Source organism: Nymphalis io, chromosome 3 (genome assembly GCF_905147045.1).
Source record: "Nymphalis io chromosome 3, ilAglIoxx1.1, whole genome shotgun sequence".
Taxonomy (NCBI): domain Eukaryota; kingdom Metazoa; phylum Arthropoda; class Insecta; order Lepidoptera; family Nymphalidae; genus Nymphalis; species Nymphalis io.
Genome location: NC_065890.1, coordinates 1,055,805 through 1,075,952, shown reverse-complemented (window position 1 = coordinate 1,075,952; position 20,148 = coordinate 1,055,805). Strand labels below are relative to the sequence as shown.

The following is a 20,148-nucleotide window of genomic DNA, read 5'->3' as shown; positions in this document are numbered from 1 at the left end:
TTGATTTAAGAAATCAATTTTACAGTTTTATTTTTATTTTTATATTTGTTCTGTTTCTCTAGCTGACACCCGAATAAAAAAGTATTGATTACTCCTCCCCCCCTCTAATCAGTCGCACTAGACTAAAACCTACTAAGCCTGCTGGCAAATCCGCCACTTTGTTTTTAAGTCAATCTTTGTATTACTGAAAAGAGAATTAATTAAGAAGGTAAATAAAAGTCGTGTTCAAACTTATATTAAACTTTCTAAATAAAACAAAATATGAAGCACACTGAAATGGTTCACACACATAAATCATAAACAAAGGAATAAGGAGTAATAACTTAATAACTCTTTGTATTTGTATAAAAAGTAAATAAATTAAAATTTGTGATTACAAAGGAATAAAGGTTATTTGATCCATATTTTTACAGTTGTCATTGTATATTAGACATACATACATTTATTTAATTAATGAATTATCAACCAGTAACCAGTAGCCTCCCCTCCTTTTTGAGGAGAAAGTTTGGAGCTTATTCCACCACGCTGATCCAATGCGGTTTGCATTGGAGCCGGTGGGATACGCATGTGGCAAAATTTCAGTGAAATTAGGCACATGGCGGTTTCCTCGTGATGTTTTTCTTCATCGTCAAGCATGAGATCAATTATAAGCACAAATTAAGCACATAAAAAATCCGTGGTGCTTGCCCGGGAATTATGATATTGTTGATTAACATATTTATTTACAAAATATAAATAAACATTATAGGTTGAACCTAAAGCGTTCACTTACTTAATTATTACAGTTTGTATGTATTATATATTATATTACTCATGTGGTCGTCAAATTTTAGTAAAGAACAGTTATTCCATAATGATATTTAAAATATACTGTATTTTAACAACTTTGATTTAATCTATACTAAGATTATTATTGAAAAGGCAACTCTGTCTGTCTTTTACGTTTTCACGGATAAATAACTGATAAAATTTGCTACGCGGCAAGCTTGAACCCTATTGAAGGATACTAAGGCTACTTTTTTTAACACCTGCTCATCCGCAAGCCCATGGTGAGTTAAGCTGATGCAAGCTGCAACCAAAAACTCGTACGAGTGTATCATATTAGTACAACCCGACAGACGTCATGCCTGTGTTTATAGATCAATAATTGTCATGGCGATGGATTGAACGTTATAAAGGTTATGTGTTTCAGCGCCATCTAGGAACAAGTTACAGCAAATAATACACTACAAAAATTTACTTTCATAATCGGTCAAACAGTGTCGAAGTATAAAAATCACAAAGAACTAGTAACATTTAAGGGTTAAGAAGATGTCTTGGATTGTTTATCTTTACTAAATTATTGCTTATTTTTGTTTAGCGGTCAAAAATCTGATGGTATTTATTAAACTACCATATATTCACTCATAACTATCACATTAATACGCCTTTATTAAAATAGACTATACACTTCCATCGAAGTTTTTCATTGATATATCATAATTATATAAATATAACGATAACGTATAGAATATAATCGTTTAAGTTCTATTCAATTGTATTTTCTATTGGTTATATGATTCTATTTTGTTGGATACGTGGTTGCGTGTGGTTAGAATGGCTTATGGTCTTACAATGCTGATAAAATTACTAGTGATACTGGTATAAGTCAGCTCGATTAAGTACTCCACTAATCATGTATTTTGCCAAATATCCTGACTCAGTACGGTTGTTTTCCGGTTTCCATGATGAATGAAACCAGAGCAATTTGTTGGTAGGCAATGTTATGGCGGTATATCACCAAAGTAAAGTTCACAAATTACCTTGGTGATAGATCTTTAACTTTTTAGTTATTTAATTTTGCATGAATCCTGGAAAAGAGTTTTTTGTTTTTTTTTTTTGAAAGAATATTAGTAATTTTTTTTTGTGTAAATACTCCTTTTTGAATAATATTCCTTTTTACCACTCAAATTTAACGTAAAGTTAAACAAATCTACGTCATAATTTAATTTTAAATAATAATGTGTCTTAATTGAATACATTTCGAGTTAAAATTAATAAAATTATTAATAATTAATAAACTTTGTCAGAAAGGTGTAGAGGTCAAAATATACGTTTCATTGTTATTTTTTAAGTACTCCTCAATTGAAAACAAAAGACAATTTTTCATCTTAAAAATTTAAAAAATAACATCTTTGTTCTCCTTATTGTGCACTGATGATGACAGTCAAAACTAATTTGGCTACCGTTTATATGGAGGTAGCGATCAATATTGTAGAAACGATTTCATTTCATTGTATCGCTTTGAATGATTGTCAATTTATTTACGTTTTTTTTATTTGTTTGTTTCGACCACGTGACTTAACGTTGAGTTTGATGTCATTCCCATACATTTGATTAGTTTTCTATTAGCGTTTTCGATTGTAGAATGTCAACTTGGCTAAAGCGGCAGGAATGCTTAAGATTTATTACAATTCTAATACGTATAAGGCCCCACATACCTTGAGCTGGCAGTCTATTTTAAATTTACATGTGCAAGGTATATAACTTTGGACTATTGTATATATAATATAAATCAAACAAAATGAATTTTAATACATTTATTGGAAAAGTATAAGAAATATTGGTTAAATACTTTTATTAAAATCTGGTTTATGGTTTATTATCAGTGATCCGCCTGAACGTATTTCGCGCTGCCTCCCGCCAAAAGTGTATTAATTTTTAAAACCAATCTGACAGCTTGACGTATGACGTTCGGAAAGTTTGACTTATTCTGCTTATAATAATATATATTTATACTTGGTATATTATAGTGTGCTGCCCATTGACGGTGTGAGGAATATATGTTTGGCGGTGAACACTAAAAAGCAGACATTGCTCCACACACTTGAATGAATACATGCAAATTAATTATTAAAATACGTATATGTAATAATTTTGGTTTAACGTTATGTTTTTTATTTCATATAAAGCTATCACAGATTAAATAAAGATTACATAGCTAAGAATTATTGTTTTATATAACGTGACTTACTCTCGTAAAACTATATACAAACTTTACGCTCGATAAAGAATTAGTAAAAGTCTAACTTAATGACATTATTTAACAGCAAAAATGAATAAAAGGAAAGTTTTATTTGTCGTTTTCAAAGAATAAATATTAATAATTTTATTATTTTATGAAATCTATAAAATTATTTGAGATAAATTAAATCCCGCTGGATTTCATTTATTCGCCGTTCCTTCTCAGTTCTGAAGTGTTTATTTCCGAACTGGCAATAGATTTTTAACTAACAATAACTGTAACGCTTCTATATTGAATAAAGATTTTTGAGTTTGACTTCGTTTTATGCAGAAATAAACTCTCTTATAATTTAAGATGTAAGATTACCTATAAGCTAAGCGTTTACCTGCCTGGCGTACCCATCAATATAGGGTTTGCTAATGTATTCAAAACCTTTGTCCTCAAATCTATTAATCCAAGCTAATGAAATCAGGGGCATCGCAGATATATTAAGGAATAACAAACATCAAAGCTAGCCATTAAATCGCCAACATTGACGACGCTCGGCGCCGCGCTGTCGCGCTCGCTCGTGCCCCACTTTCAACCTACCCCCTCCCTGTACTACGTAATAGTTCTATTTGTAGTACTATCAATACAAAAATAAAACAATGTTTCTCCTTGGGTTTTTGTTTCATGTGCTTTAAAAAATGTTAATCAGTTTTGATATTATAAATGTGAAATATACCCGCTGTTTGTTACGCTTTCACGGCTAACCGAATCTGATGAAATTTGGTAAGAGGGATAGACTTTTTTAGGGATTATGTATAATGTTATATACATAACACTGGATACCACCCCCCCCCCCCCCCCCGTTTCTAAAACACGGATGACGCCACCGACGAAATCTAGTAAAATATAAATACCGGTATTTATATGATACAGATACGATAATAGACTCGTGATGGTTGTGAAATAAATCAAAGTATATACGTTTATGTATTATATCTAAATCGGCCGGAAAAAATAGCATGGTGCCAACTTGTCGCGTCGCCTTTTGGCACAAATCAATCCCCTTCGTCCTTTATCCTTAAAGTCTATATATGAAGTTAAATGGATTTAATGAACTTGATTGTGTATTTGTGCCATTTAAAAAACTGTTACGATGGTATACGCAACGATGAAAACACTTTTAAGCAAATTAAGGTTCAAGGATGTCTGAGACAACAATCTTTAAAGATAAATTATAAAACTATTGCACACTATTGCATCAAATACCTGATTATGCGTTTTTTAAGAACATTGTAAATTTAATTTCAAAGTTGGATTTGATATATACAAATAAAAAAAACATATACTGGTATAAAATTATGATATAAAATAATTAATATTTTTTCTTGCAATTGATTGAATTGCTTTGATACTAATATATTGATATATTGAATTCCCCTAAAGAGACCAATCAACATCGATCATTGTATTATGAAGATGAAGACTGATTTTTTGTCCAACGCGTCAATATCAGGATCCACCACTCTGATTTAAGATTTGGCTTAACCAGCTCTTTTATTGTGAATGGTTACAGATTATATAAGTTACTACAGATTATATATAAGTTATAATAGTTAGGGGGGGAGGTATTAGGCAGCCAATGTACTTTACAAAGACAATATACACCTGGCAAAGTGAGATAGCTGATCGGTTGAATTGTTAAGACATGAAAGCGTAGCAAACATACAAACTGACTGTCACATTTATACTATAGGATTGTAGAAATGATGGTTTGCTTAAAATTCAATAAAAAATGTTTAAAAATATATTTTGTTTAAGCGAGGACTGAAAATTGCGTTATCAAAATATAAAAAACTATTTTGTTTCTATAAAGTCTTTCAACTTAATTTTTTTGTTGTTCAACAATCCAATTAAAATCGAAACGTAAACCTTGTATTACAAAACGCGTAATTGAATTGAAATAGTATAGAAACAGTTGTTTGTCTAAAAGGTAGTAATACCCGAGGGATGGCAAAGGCCGGCGCCAGCGCGTCGCGGCGCCATAGCCGCTGTCTGTCGTAGCTCCCTTGCTACGAATACGGAACCAAACGCTTTAATATACATTGAAGCTTTTAAGCTTTTTAAATATTTTAACTAAGTAATATTCTATTAAGATGGAATTTAATTCGATAAGACAGATCCAATGCGAATGCATGCTCACTCAGCGCTGTAAAAAATATCGTGCAGAAACTTACTTGTTTGGAAGGACATATGTACTCATATATACGCTGTACATATATTTACCAGGAGAGGAAGAGTGAATTAAAATAATGAACATAATTATTTAAAAAGATAGGCAGTTGCTTAGTTATGGGACATTTATACACTTAATTTTTTTTGCTGTTGACTGTTTAAGTTGGCATTATAGATTTGATATTATACCGTTTAAAATTATTATAATGTAACGGCACAGGAGTGTCATGTTTTTTTTTTCAGACATGCTTGTAAGCGTGCGATGAAAATATCCTTCATGTCAGATCCTGGGTCAGACATTCCGATGCCAGCCTTTAAGCACATTGCTTTTTACCGCGACAAGCAGTTCGCCTTGTAGTGAGTCGTCAGCTAAGCAAGGGACAGCGGTTGCGCAACATGACCTTGCATCCAAATCCACCTTATCCACGATAAATTCCGGTAGCATCATACGATTATTTAACTAAATCTAACTTGATTAGTAACTACATCGAATCGCGCAGCAGTTTCCAGGAGATTTGTCACGCTGCGGCAGTTGAAACAAACCTATTACCCTCATTTTGTATATTATGATTTGAAAATAGAAGATCCTTTATTTATACAAGCAACTAATTTTTTGTAATATGTATGCTGCTCCTGTTCTTAAATTCACAGTGATTTTTATTGCACTTATAGTCATGTTTTTTCAAAAGTTTTTTTTTTTTTTTAATCTTTAAATAAATACATAATCAAGACTGAGTTCATCCCATGCCGACGTCCACACCCCTAGACTCTGCAAAGCACCAGTATTATATATACATTATTATTATTTACATGATTTTATTTCGTTACTGTTTTTGATTTTTTTTAATAAAGTGCGCAAAAAGTTCAAGCAAAAGTCGTAGTAAACACAGAGTCCAACATTGAAAACCCGCAATGTAGACAGTACATTTCTGCCCCTATTTCCCATTACTCCCTTGCTCTATCCCAGTTTCCGCATCATTCAGTCTCCAGCTCTGGTTGTGCGCACTACTTAGCTAACTTGTGACAATGGGTTTGGATAAACGCACGATTAAGATCATTGTGATTGTAACTGTTACTGTTCTTGTGATTGGTGAGTAAATTAATAATCATTTTGACTAAGTAATTAAAAAAATTATATACAAACTCCTTTGTTGTCAACTAAGGAGATTGCAAGAATTTTTATAAGAACTTTTTATGTATAATAATCCGTAATAATCCGTAATTATATGTAATCTATTTTATATATTTAGGAAATTATACTTTCAGAAGTATGTAGGGTATTTTTGTTTCAAATCGATTCCATTGTTTGTGATAAGTAATATGTTTGAAGAGGTTTTGTTAGTCCTAATAAGTAAATAACATAGTTTGAAAAAATAGTTCACTCAATTTGAGTAAACTCTAGATTTGTTTTATCTAGGATCAGTGTTTGAATGAAGATAAAATCTTTTATGCATTTACTTGAGGCTAATAGTAAATAGTTAGTTAAAAAATATCTAACTATAAAAAAACATTTTTTTACTTACTTGTGTAATATAAGATGTATATTTGGTGGTAGGGCCTTGTGCAAGTCCGTATGGGTAGGTAGCTATCTCCCACCCACTCGTCAGACACTACCGCCAAACAGCAATAAGTATTTTTGTGTTCCGGTTTGAACGGTGAGGCAGCTTGTGTAAATACGAGCACAAGGATATAAAATCTTTATGGGAATAAGTATGGGAAGGAAGTTGATGGCACATTGGCGATGTGAGGTGTGGAAAAGAGGAATATTTTACAGCGTGTTAAGTTCTATAGACTGTGGTTATCACGTCTCATCCTATATTAAAAAGAAATTGGTTCCATTAACAATTTATATAATTTATTTATTTTTACTTGTAAGACCACATAGGATTACAATTTTATAATACGAAGCTAGAGAAAAAAATAAAAGTAAAGACATAGTATAAGTATTAATATTTACAGTAAAAAAAACATTCTTGCTTAATATTAATGCGAGAAAATCGTATGTATGCGATGTGTCCTATGTATAATAAAAACGAAAAACTGACCGCGATTATACTTTAATTGTATTGCAGTTGTCAACGCTTGAAGTAAGGGTTGTAAACCATAATATAAATACTGCCTCGTTGGTCTAGTGGCTTGATGTAAGGCCGCAGACCCGGAGGTCCTGGGTTCAATTCCCAGGTCGGGCCAGTAAAAAGTTATCGGGTTTTTCTGTCAGAAATTTCTCAGTAACAGCCTGGAGTCTGGAAGTTGAAATTGTGTTCACTCCCGTGCCTCGGAAAGCACGTAAAGCCGTTGGTCCTGCGCCTGAACTCTTTCCGGTCGTGTCGGATTGCCGTCCCATCGGATTATGAGAGTTAGGGAATAGAGGGTGCACTTGTGTTTGCGCACATACTTGTGCACTATAATATCTCCTGCGTAGTTGGCTAATCTCTCTTGAGATTGGCCGCCGTGCCAGAAAATGGTCTAGAGGACATTTTTATTAATATAAATACAGAGATTCAGAGATATGGAATAAATTATAGATTGTATTTGTACTGTCAGTTACGAATATGCTTGTGAAGTTCTTTCATTGGCGCCTGTGTGTGTGTTTATCTACATATGTTTATAATAGGTGGTATACAACCATCTCGAATTATTAATTAAGTTGAAGAAGAGTTCATACGAACAATCTATAAAATAATTATTATATAGCTTTAGACAAAAGCACTTTTAAGTTTAAAATACGGCAAATGAAAGGTTTTACTCCTATTAATATGTAATAAAGGATTAATGTGTATCTATTATATTCTGATGGATGGCACCAGACCACGTTAAAGGACGCCCAGGCGATGGACTGCCCAAATAAAAACAACTGTTGGTGGTCCTTTGCATTAATGTACCAGGCTCACCAGTAATATGGACATTTGGCGAAGGCTCGTGAGGCGAATAACATCTGCGCCGAACAATTCATAATACTTCATGGCTACCACGACCGCTCTGATAAGAGTGTCACGACGAAGAAGAAGAAGAAGATTGTATAAATCCAGCTTCGTTTATTGCTTGATTGGTCTAGTGTCTAGAGTTCAAAAAATTCTTGTACCTGAACCTTTGCGAACTATAAAAGTGAAGGAATATAAAAAGAATTTGTGCAGACAAAATTATATGCCGAGATGGCCTAGTGGTTAGAACGCGTGAATCTTAACCGATGATCGTGGGCTCAAACCCGAGCAAACACCGCTGAATTTTCATGTTAAGCACATTTGTCTTTATAATTCATCTCGTGCTTGACGATGAAGGAAAACATCGTGAGGAAATCTACATGTGTCTGATTTCATTGAAATTCTGCCACATATGTATTCCACCAACTCGCTTGAAGCAGCGTTGTGGAATAAGCTCTATACCTTCTCCTCAAAAAGGGAGAGGAGGCCTTAGCCTAGCAGTGGGACATTCACAGGCTGTTGCTTTAGACAAAATTGACTAGTCTTACAAGTTGTTGCCGAGACCGAAATCGGCTGCGAGTACTGTATAGTTAGTTTGTTTATGGAAAGCGCTAATCTCTAAAAATAAACGTGCGATTTAAAGATATATATTTTTCGATAACTTGTTTATTGAGGGAAGTTATTGGACTATATGCTATATAAGTTCACGCTCGGAGTCTGAGAAGCTAAACAGTAATAAACGTCAACCAACCAACATAACTGAAGACTTGGCAAATGCAGGAGGCATTGTGATTGGCAGGCCTTTGTGAGCACAATTTGTGAAGCTTATTCTACCTTGCTGCTCATATTATCCGACACAAGCAGTGCTATCCTCGCGATGTTTTCTCTGAAGTAAGCATGAGATGAGTTTCATATCTAAATTTGGTAATTGAAAACCATTTGAATACTTGCCCGGATTTGAAACAAAGTCTTTTAGTGTTCAAGTGTTCTAGCGACGTGTTATTTATATTTATGTCAGTGATGTAATAGTCGCCCAGTAATGTTGGTACAGATGTCTCTAAAAGTTAGTATTTCATATAAACCTTACTTAAACAAAAACGTATAGAAATTACTGTTTTTATTTTCGCTTCTATCTACGAGCGCGAAAAAATAATTCTGGTTTAAAAAATGTTTAAAAAAAACACTTATGGACGATATCAGTTATTATTTATCAGTACAATACAATAGTATAAAAGCAATTGTCGTAGTCATATTAAATATTTTAGGTAAATACACATCGTTGGTTAAAATTTAAATCATTACATAATGTATAGAGATATTTTCAAAAAACCCTATAAGAATGTTGTAGGGCGTGCGATGAGAGGTGGCAATGAGTGATATGGTGAAACAGCCGAAAGAGATCTCTCGGCACGATGCTAATTACATTATATAATAATAATAATAACCTGGGACATTATTCACCGCACGGCGATCTGATCCCAAACTAAGCAGATCTCGTACTATGGAAACCAGACAACTGATATACTACTTTTATTTTGTAAATACATACTTATATAGATGATTACACCCAGACTCAGGACAAACAGACATGTTCATGCACATGAATGTCTGTCCTGTCCTGTCTGAATGAATTAATAAAAGAAAAAATACGAAATTACGAAAATCTTATCTATACTAACCGAGTACCGATACTCAAATGTATGTTTAAAATTGTAGGCCATACTAAAACCTTGCTTACCGGGTGGTTAGTTAAGCATAGCTGTCTTCGTCTTTCAAATGTCAAATTAATAATGACAGAAAGAGTGAAAGTAATGTTTCATTGAACAAACGCTAAAACGTTTATAATTAAGGCCGTATTACAATAATTATATAATTGTATAATATGTAGATGGTTAGTTATATCAGCAATCCTTTAAGCTTATTACAAACACTAGTGGGGCTTTAAGGGTATCCTAGAACCGATGTTTATCCGGTCATTGCACGTTGATTGAAAACCGATCAAACCACGCAAGGGTACTTATGAGCAAGTATCAAGTATAACATTTCCTGGAATAATGTCGGTGTTTTGTCTCTCTAGATAATTTAGGTATAAATAAAACTGATAATATATTGTTTTACGATTTTCATTGTATTTAATTATATAATTATTGTAAAAAGCTTTTAGTAAGATGATAAATAGCACATTGACAAAATACACTAAAACTCACTTTAGACACAATAAAACATCTGTAATGATGATTGAATACTTAGTATATTTAGTCCATTACACATTATTATAAGCACGGACCCAAGCATACATATCTACTACATCACAGTAACGCTATAGGCATTTGTGTGTGTGTTGATTGATCAAAATGAAAGTGGATGCACGGATGGCTACTGAGAGGCACTGCTGCACTGCACACACGAGTTCTTGCCAGCTGCTTTTGACATTGTCGAACACCAACGATTATAACTTGAGATTGTTCTAGAAGCAATATTTTTTAAGCAAAATGTATTCATAAAACGATTTGAATTAAATATTTAAAACCAATTTTTTACATTAAAAATATATATAATAAAGATATTATTAAATGTATTTATCACCAAAATTAAAACAATTTCAGGTGGAATCATCGGCCTACTTCTAGGTCTTCTATTGCCTTATCGTTATGTTGGTAAGTTATCAGAATTAATAACTTATGCAATCTTGACTGGACTGCTAAATATGTTGTAAGTGAACAGGTATTTGCTAATTTGGTATTTTTATTCAGAACTCGAAGTATGGCCTCGTTCAGACGAATATAACTATGAGCAACCACTGATCCACTTCCGCGTCAGTGACTCGGGAACTTGGCATCCATGGTACAAGAAACTCAATGAATTTCTCAAACGTTAGTATCTACTTTAAGTAAGTATTAGCAGAAGTAAGATTACAAGTCAAATCTCTTTTTTTTTAATAACAGGAATACAGACGGGCGAAAGTGTGGTGGTAGGATGTCACATTTGCCCAAATACATTGTCCATGCATTGCTATTCTGAGGCACACTCTCATATCGCTGGCATTATTAGGTTGAGGAATGGTTGTTACTTCTAAAAATGTCTATGCCTTTGGGAAACGGTGACCACTTACCATTATGTGGCCTATGCACTGTCAACCTTGTTGTAAATAAAAAATGATATATAATTGACTTGGGCTTATCAGATAATATGTAGCTATTTGATTACATAATTTATTGATACAAGCTTATTAATTTTATTTAATTTGCACAACTTATATCTTGATACCTTTGTGACGATTAGCATATGAGACAACGGTGCCCGAGGAGCCGCCTCGAGCCCCTTGTTCGGTGCATCATCATGAACAACGACTACCCGTACCGAACTGCGAGCGCGCCCTCAGCATGTGGGCTCCTTGCAATGTTGATAATTTCTACGGATACAGAGAAGGCAGGCCTTGTGTCTTCCTTAGATTGAACCACGTAAGTTTACTCATTATGAAAGGGCTATACGTGTTGCTCCAATACTAGTTTTCGCTACATTATGTATGAAATAGTATGAGATAAATTTTAAGCACATATAAAATCATCGGTGCTGTCTCATTTTTTTAAATACTTCTAATGATTTTATATGCTTTTTGTTCTCAGATCCACTATTGGGTTCCGGAGCCATATAACGTGACTGTTCCTTTGTCCATCCCGCAAGATATGCCAAACAACATTAAGAAAGCCATGGTAATAATCGCATTAGCCATACCACAAAAATAAGTATTCGTCATAATATGTATTTTATCAACATGGCATCCTCGACTTTGTCTTCATGACCATAATATCGACAATACGAGATATATTACTTCCTGTCATATTACAATTACGAGTATATGTGGTTTTATATGACCAATGGACTCTGACAAAGAAATTTAAAAAGCAACAACTTCAAAGTTATCTATATTAAGTCAGTAATAAGTAAGCGGAATACCGAACTTGTCACAGATTTTTGAAGCTAAAGATCCAATTGACTTGAAATTTAGCATAGTTACTCCTTTCGCGAGAAAGGATTTTATAAAATGCACAAATGATTTAAAATGTTGATATTGAGTGAGCCAGTGTAATTACAGGCACAAGGGACATAAAATCTTAGGTCCGTTAAGGTTAAGTCCGTTTAGGTCGGTTAAGGTTGGTGGCGCATTGGCTATATAAGCAATGGTTAACATTCCTTACAATCCCAATGTCTATGGGCGTTGGTGACCTCTTACCATCAGGTGGCCCATATGCTAATCCGCCTTCGTTATAATAAAAAAAATAATTGTAAATTAATTATATTTTGCATCTATCTTTATATGATTCATTAAGGTTGTCATTATCAAATTAACAGCACCTCTACCCAGCGAACCAATATGGCGATTTCATCTGGGTATCCTGCAAAGGAGAGTTTACCGCTGATGAGGAGAACATCGGGCCAATCCAGTACATCCCCGCCAACATGCCTCCGGGATTCCCCACAAGTCGTCTCCGCACTGCTGATCGTATTCCACGCTCTGATCGGTCACTCCCTGATCTGATTTCTGGACCACTGATTGCAGTTGTTTTTGAGAATCCTCACCGTAAGCTGTTCTGTCTTATTACCTAGCAATAAGAGTTTATATCGCGTGTAAGTAGTTAGAACCCCTGACCGTCAGCCTCGTGTAAAACATAAATTTATAATTATATACTTTGTTGTTTAAGAGTTGCGGACTGCACGTGCGTTTTTTCTTTTTATTTCGAATTGACCGTTTGCTGTTGGAGCAAATGGCCTCGACAGTGTCCTCGGGGGGAGTCTATAAAAACTGTGATGTTGGGATGTTGGGAGCTTAAGGGCTCAGAATAAAAGCATTCTTACGGTGCTTCTTGTAAGGCTGAACATTACCTTAGGACGCCGTAAACTTCGGGCGAAGTTCGCGTACCACATTCGCATGTTTCTAATATTTATAATTTAAAGCCAGGCCGAGTGTTTATTTTTCTAATTTCAGGAGCTCATCTAATCATGTCGTCTGTTTTATCTTTCGTAGAGATAAAAGTAACAAATAATATTACATGTAAAATTACAATGTATAGACAATATTATTATATAGTTTTCTTAAGTATTAAATAAATGTATTTTATGCGCTAGGTGGCGTGGTGATCAACGTCGAGTGTCGTATTTGGACACGTGACATTACCTACGATCGCAACAGTCGGGTTGGACGCGCACGTTTCGAACTTTACATCGAATAAATTTATAAAGTTAAATTTAACTTATTTATCTTCTACACTATTGTTGTAATGGATCAATTAAATCAATTAATTACTGGCATTTAAATTTTGTGGCCGTTGAACTTGTGTTTCTTAATAAGATCAGCATAATTATAATACTCATATTTTTTATTATATGTCTAAATATACGTCGTTTTATTGTGCACATACATACAAATATTTAAGAGATAGCTATGTTGTGGATTCACTTTGTGTCTATTTATGGTTGGTATAATAAAGTATATTATATATAATATATCTACTGAGCGAGTGTGTAAGTTAATAACTTTTATTTTTACGGTTACGTACAGTTACAAAAAAATGGTTCATATAACTTAAATACCTATAAATATTTCGTTTAATTATTATTATTATGTATTTATATAATTTTATAGGTATGTGTTATTTTTATAGCCATATAAGATCTATTTTTATCAGACTAGTTTTAACCCCTGCTTCGCGAGTGTGTAGCTAGGTAAGAGGGGGCTAGTGTTAGATATAAAAAAGTAGTCTAAGTCCTGCCTTGGAGTTTCAAGTTTGCTTTGTACCAAACTTCATCAAAATCGGTGCAGTGGTTTCGCCGCGAAAGCGTAACAGACAGACTCACAGAGTTACTTTCGCAATTACAATATTAATATAGATACACTACCAACGGGTCTTAATGTACACTTAACGATTTCTTATAAATTGTCATTTTTACGTTTCTGTGTAAGCTGAATATAAATATAAATAAAAATACAAATAAAAAACTTGAAAGTATTACATATAATACAATATATATGATGTGGTACTTATTTGTTAAAATATTTTAATTTTATTGTTTGTATATTATTATTTTGCAGATTTATTTCAAATCAAGTACACATTTTTCCATTATAAAATACTTATGAAATAATATAATTTTAACGCATTGAATCTAAGCCAGATAGATATGTATTTGTAAAAATGCTAACAGATTGAATAAAAAAAATATTTAAACAATTAACAAGTAAAAAATATAAGTCTATAATTGTTTATTACAAGGTAGGTAAATACAAAAATAGCAGGTCTATATTCATTCTATATTTTTTACTAAAAACAAAAATGACATAAATCTTACATTCGATTAATTAAAGTAAGTACATATTACATTATTTACAACTTAAGTACATAATGAGAAAGTTTCAAGTTTTTTTTAGCTTTTTTACGTGGTTGTTTTATCTTTTATACATGTCCTACCTACCGGATGAATTAGCTTGTAAGTTATTTGGTGGTATTTATTTGATATTCGAATACTGAGAATAATTATGCTTAATTAAGAAATAAATGTTTTTTAATATTAAACTTTATTATTCTCCTGCGACATCATTTTTTTTATTTAATCGCTTAAACAATTTTTAAAATGACAATGTATCCACATTGTCACTAATATAAAAGAAGAATTATTAAAATTAATCTTTATAGTCTATAATTGTTTTGATTTAGAAATACAATACGATGGTATTATCTAATATAATAATACTATATATATATCATTGTCCCTCAAAATCTAACTCCACGTCCGGCATGACCATCTTTGCCACGTGAGGGGCGGACATTGGTAACTTTTAAGTTCACTAACCAATGGTCAACAGAGCTCTAGTAACCCAAAAAGGAGATATGGAAGATCATTTATCAATCTCAAATATCAAGTATTACTGTTTTGCGGTAGAATATCTGATGAGTGGGTGGTACCTACCCAGACGAGCTTGCACAAAGCCCTACCAACAGTAAAAAGCTGGTGTCAGACGTGAAAGAATGCTAGCCAGTGACTCCCGGCTTGCCGGTTGGACGGGAGTCGGGGATAGGGGGGTTAGGGAAAGATCCTCAAAGACTACAACCGATGAACAAAGCGCAAACGCGAACATTGTCTCCCGCAAGCTCAGCCGGTACATCTGAAACGACCACTGACTCACAATATGAAGATGCAAGAAAGAAGTGGTCACCAGTAGAGTTAGAAGAACTTATGTTTTGTTATTTTAAAGCCAGAGCCGGAGGACCTGGTTATCTTAAACGATTAGAGACATTTTTCAAGGAGAGAAATCCGGACAACCCTAAATCAATTAAATTTACTGGTAACGGGTTATCAAATCAGGCACGTAGAATCATTAAACAACATGTATTACCTAAAGACACACTAGATAGAATACAAAAAACCGCAGAAAATATAATACAACATACACCAAATAGTGTACCATTAAACACACAAAATTCTGACGATCTAACAACAATCACTCCATCTCCATCATCCACTCTGTTAACCCAGTCAAATAATGAACCAGAACAAAGTAAAAGCTTAGTATCTCAACATTCTTTAAATATAAACTCCAATGATGATAGAAGAAGAAAATGGACACAACAAGAACAAGAAGAGCTAATGTTTTGCTACTTTGTAGCGACCGTGAAGGTGTGGCATGTATCAGTCAATTGGAAGAAATTTTTAAAAGCAGAAACCCAGATAATCCTAAAATTCACAGATTTAATGGAAATATCTAATCAAGCACGCAGAATTCTGAAACAAAATCTTTTTTCTCAAGAATTACTGAACCGAATCAAGCAGCGAGCTGATGCCGAGATGCAATATTATCACCATACTGACCCAAATAATCAATCGAATGCAGTATCGGCGTCTGTTTCGGGTGGTATGGCCAACTGACTAACTTCCTGAAACATCTCAAGTTGAGGATGAGGATCCCATCGAACTTCAATTCCTCAAAAGTTTTGCAGAAGTAAAAGAAATACCTATCGAAGAGCGCACTTACTTGCCAAAAGCTAAAATCAATAAACAATTCTTACACAATCTTTCAATAATTAACCCAATTTATTGGCAAGTAATTGTACTCTCCGAGACACAAATGATTTAATTTATGCAGCAGCTAAAACACTAATAGTTAATAATAAGCAATCTCCTTACTTACCAAGAGAAGTAATAAAACCCTATACAGATATTCCATGGAAGAAGAGGATAAAAATTAAAATTGAACGCCTGAGGAAAGAATTGGGTCAAATGGTCTCGAGAGGAGTTAACTCACGAAAAATTTACAAAAAATAAACATTATCAAACTTTACAAAAAATATAATATACAGAATGGAACAGAACATGAAAATGTACAGAAGAAACATTAAAACAAAAAATAAAAGCACTAGCAGGCAGGACAAAAAGATATGAAGATATAAAAAATAAGAAACAACAGAATAAAATGTTCATTGAAAACGAGCATAAACTATACAAAAGTTTAGATAGTAAAAAAGAACGTGCAGATATTAAAACACCAAACAAAAGCTGTACCGAGGAATTTTGGAATAACATTTTATCGCAACCGGTCGCATACAACCATGGCGCAAAATAGATATCTGAAATAGAACAAGTCAATAGTAACTTAAACACGAGCACTTTTGAAGAAATAACTGTAGAACATATTAAAAAATCTGTTAGTAAATTACTTAATTGGAAAGCACCAGGGCACGATAAAATTCAAAATTATTCCCTAAAATATCTCACTAATATACATAACCACCTAGCACTGTTATTTACCAAGCTTTTGAAAAACGAAAAACCTCTAGAAGACTGGCTCACAACTGGAAAGGTCATTTTAATACCGAAAAATAACGATACCGAAGACCCAAAAAATTGGCGTCCTATCGCATGTCTACCAAGCATGTATAAGCTTTTCAAATCGATACTATCCGACCAACTGTACACTCATTGTCCAGTAAACAATATTATGGCTCCAGAACAAAGGGGATGTCGACGCGGAGCCCGCGGATGCAAAGACCATTTGATGGTAAATGAAGCTATCCTAGAAAATGCGCATAAGGGACAAAAAAATTTAAGCATGAGCTGGATCGACTATAGTAAAGCGTTCGATAGTATATCCCACGAGTGGCTGTTGCGTGTACTTGACATTTATAAATGCCCACATCTAATAAAATCTTCTCTTGAAAGAGCAATGCTAAAATGGAAAGTTAAAATGACGGTTAAGGGCTCTAGAGAGTCTTATACTACTGAACCGATTTACATACGACGGTGCATCTTTCAGGGAGATTCCTTGTCTCCATTGTTGTTCTGCTTAGCTCTTAACCCAATTTCTACATTACTAAGTAAATATGAAACGAAAGGATATAAACTACAGGATAAAGTGTGGATTAATCACCTAATATACATGGACGATATTAAAGTTTATGCAAACAATAGAAATAACTTAAAAATTTTACTAAATAGTGTTGAAATATTTACGGAAGATATAGGCATGACTTTTAGTTTAGATAAATGTAACACACTTCACTTAACAGCTGGACTCCGAAACTACACTGATGGTAACGATTATGTGCTACTGAATGGATATACTTTTAAGCAGTTAAAATTAGATCAAAATTATAAGTATTTAGGTATTAATGAATCCGGAAAAATTAATCAAAGTGACGTTAAAGATCAGTTAACTAAAGAGTATTTCAGGAGAATAAAAAAACTAACGAACTCTTTCTTAAATGGGCGCAACCTAATAAAGGGGATAAATACATACGCCAATCCAGTTTTGTTGTATTCTTTTGGTGTAATCAACTACAACATAAGCCATTTTAAACGGATTGATTAGAACACGAAAACTGTTAGCAATTAAAAAGGCCCACCAACAAAAAGCAGACGTTGATAGATTGTACTTACCACTGATTAAAGGGGGTAGAGGACTAATTAATGTAGAATACTTGTATAAAGCCCATATTCTAAAACTTAAATAATATTTAAAACAAAAAAATGACTACCTAATTGAAGCAATAGTACTACAGCAAGACCAAAGAAGAGAAAAATATTCCATATTTACAGAAGCTAAAGAGATAGAGAAAGATTTGAAGTTACCAAACGGCAAATACACAATCACAGAAATAAAAAAGAACATAATTAAAAAGCAAAACGAATCCTGGAGAGACAAGAACCTACATGGCCAATTCCCAAAAAAGGTCCTTGACCTAGCCAATGTGGACACAGAACTGACGTTTAAGTGGCTGAAGAAACGACATATTTCCGCTTTATTGGAATCATCTTTATTTGCAATACAAGACCAAGCCGTACTTACACGTCAGCACGAACGCGACATATTGAAACGAAGCGTCGACGGAAAATCTTGTGCGTATCTAAAGATGAAACTGTTCAACACCTTCTCGCAGGATGCGAAAAACTAGCTGGAACATATTATGTTAAAAGACATAACAATTTGGTACAGTATATATTCTGGTGTTTAGCAAGAAAAGACAAAATAGAAGTTAATAAATTATGGTGGAAAGAAGAACTTAAACAACCCACTGTAAAGGAAAATAATATAGCCAAATTAATGTGGGAAATTCCCATACAAACCGATGTCACAATCACTCACAATAGACCGGACCGGACCCGGATAGATAAAATCACCAATAAAACTTACCTTATTAATATTTCGGTACCATCCGAAAAAATAATAAAATAATAATAATAAAAAAAGCTAAAAAAAAGAAAACAAAAAAAAACAAAAAAATGCACATTAAAAATAATAATAATATAAATAGTTAGGTAAGTTTCATGTTAATGTATATATATTACTTTTTTGTCATTATTATATTAGTAAGTAGATAATAGGGAAAAAAAAAATACTTTATTTTTTAAACATTAAAAAACAGATGGGGATATAAATGCTCTTTTTCCCGGTGTCCGGGACGGAGTATTTATTAAAGCCGACTCAAAAAAGTCGAGAAAGTACAAACGTGATGTACATATATAATTATATATCATTCCATTTTTATTACTTTTAAAAAGTCCGTTCATAATTTGTTTTAGTTTCCCTTATCATAGCAGACTAATCGCTTCTCATTCAACGAGTGTGTGTGAGTGAGAGCGAAAAACTAAGCAACATAGTTATCAGAAATAATTATTAACCAAAGACATTCAATGTTGCTATAATTCAACTAGTATACTATTTTAGTAATTACAATAATGTTTTATTACATGTATTTAGTAGAATTGCTAATAATTAAGTTTTGTATATTATTATTTATACAATCAAATATAATATTTGAAATATAAAAAGAAAATTTGAGAGCTTTTGTCAGATTAATATTTTTAAGCTTAATATAAGTAACATAATGTGATTATGTCTATAATGAACCAACTTTATAAGCATATTTTGTATTGAGTAGGTGCGTAATTAATAATCGGGTTGTTTAATGTATATGTAATCAGGGCCGGAATTGGAGGTTTGAGGGCCCCGAAAATAACAACAAACAAAAGTGGATAACAGTAAATATTTTCCAAATAAATTGAACAATTCTTCAAGTCGGGTGTTTCAATAATTTATTGTAGAACAAATTAAATTATTTTAACGAATTTATGGAGATAAAGTACAATATAAGAATTATAGTTGTATTTTACACAACAATGCTATAAGTAAGTATTGGTGTTTGGCGGTACAAATATAATAAGATACCACTCAGGTATCTAAACTATCTACCCAAACGGACTTGCACAAAGTAATTTTTAATTTTTTAAATAAATACTTTATAATATTCTTTTTTATAGAGGAATATTTGATATATCAGCGAATTTTGCAATTTCTGTGTTTTTATTAATTAAAATAGTTATTAATAAATAGAAATAGTTATTTTAATATAGTTTAAATATTGTGAGCTAATAAAGTTGCTTGAATAATAAAAATGACATCGTTATATTTTTAAATAAATCTAATACAATATTAATTTAGTAAATTTAATC

At 32.9% G+C, this 20,148-nt stretch overlaps 1 protein-coding gene across 1 annotated transcript; it reads left to right on the top strand.

Moving 5' to 3' along the window:
* Window positions 1-6,250: 6,250 nt before the first annotated feature.
* On the top strand, window positions 6,251-13,408 carry LOC126780950 (sodium/potassium-transporting ATPase subunit beta-2-like). The gene is made up of 7 exons (XM_050505656.1): window positions 6,251-6,314; window positions 10,752-10,802; window positions 10,899-11,018; window positions 11,428-11,606; window positions 11,772-11,858; window positions 12,499-12,727; window positions 13,273-13,408. Exons 1-7 carry the CDS (start codon window positions 6,251-6,253, stop codon window positions 13,374-13,376), a joined length of 834 nt encoding a protein of 277 aa, XP_050361613.1. The 3' UTR covers window positions 13,377-13,408.
* The last annotated feature ends 6,740 nt before the right edge of the window (window positions 13,409-20,148 follow it).

What these genes read in the sequence shown, in the direction of transcription:
- LOC126780950 (XM_050505656.1), top strand. Translation starts at nt 6,251, where the DNA reads ATGGGTTTGGATAAACGCACGATTAAGATCATTGTGATTGTAACTGTT. An exon ending in TGTTACTGTTCTTGTGATTG is followed by an intron (nt 6,315 to 10,751) that starts GTGAGTAAATTA and finishes AAACAATTTCAG; the next exon opens with GTGGAATCATCGGCCTACTT. An exon ending in ATTGCCTTATCGTTATGTTG is followed by an intron (nt 10,803 to 10,898) that starts GTAAGTTATCAG and finishes ATTTTTATTCAG; the next exon opens with AACTCGAAGTATGGCCTCGT.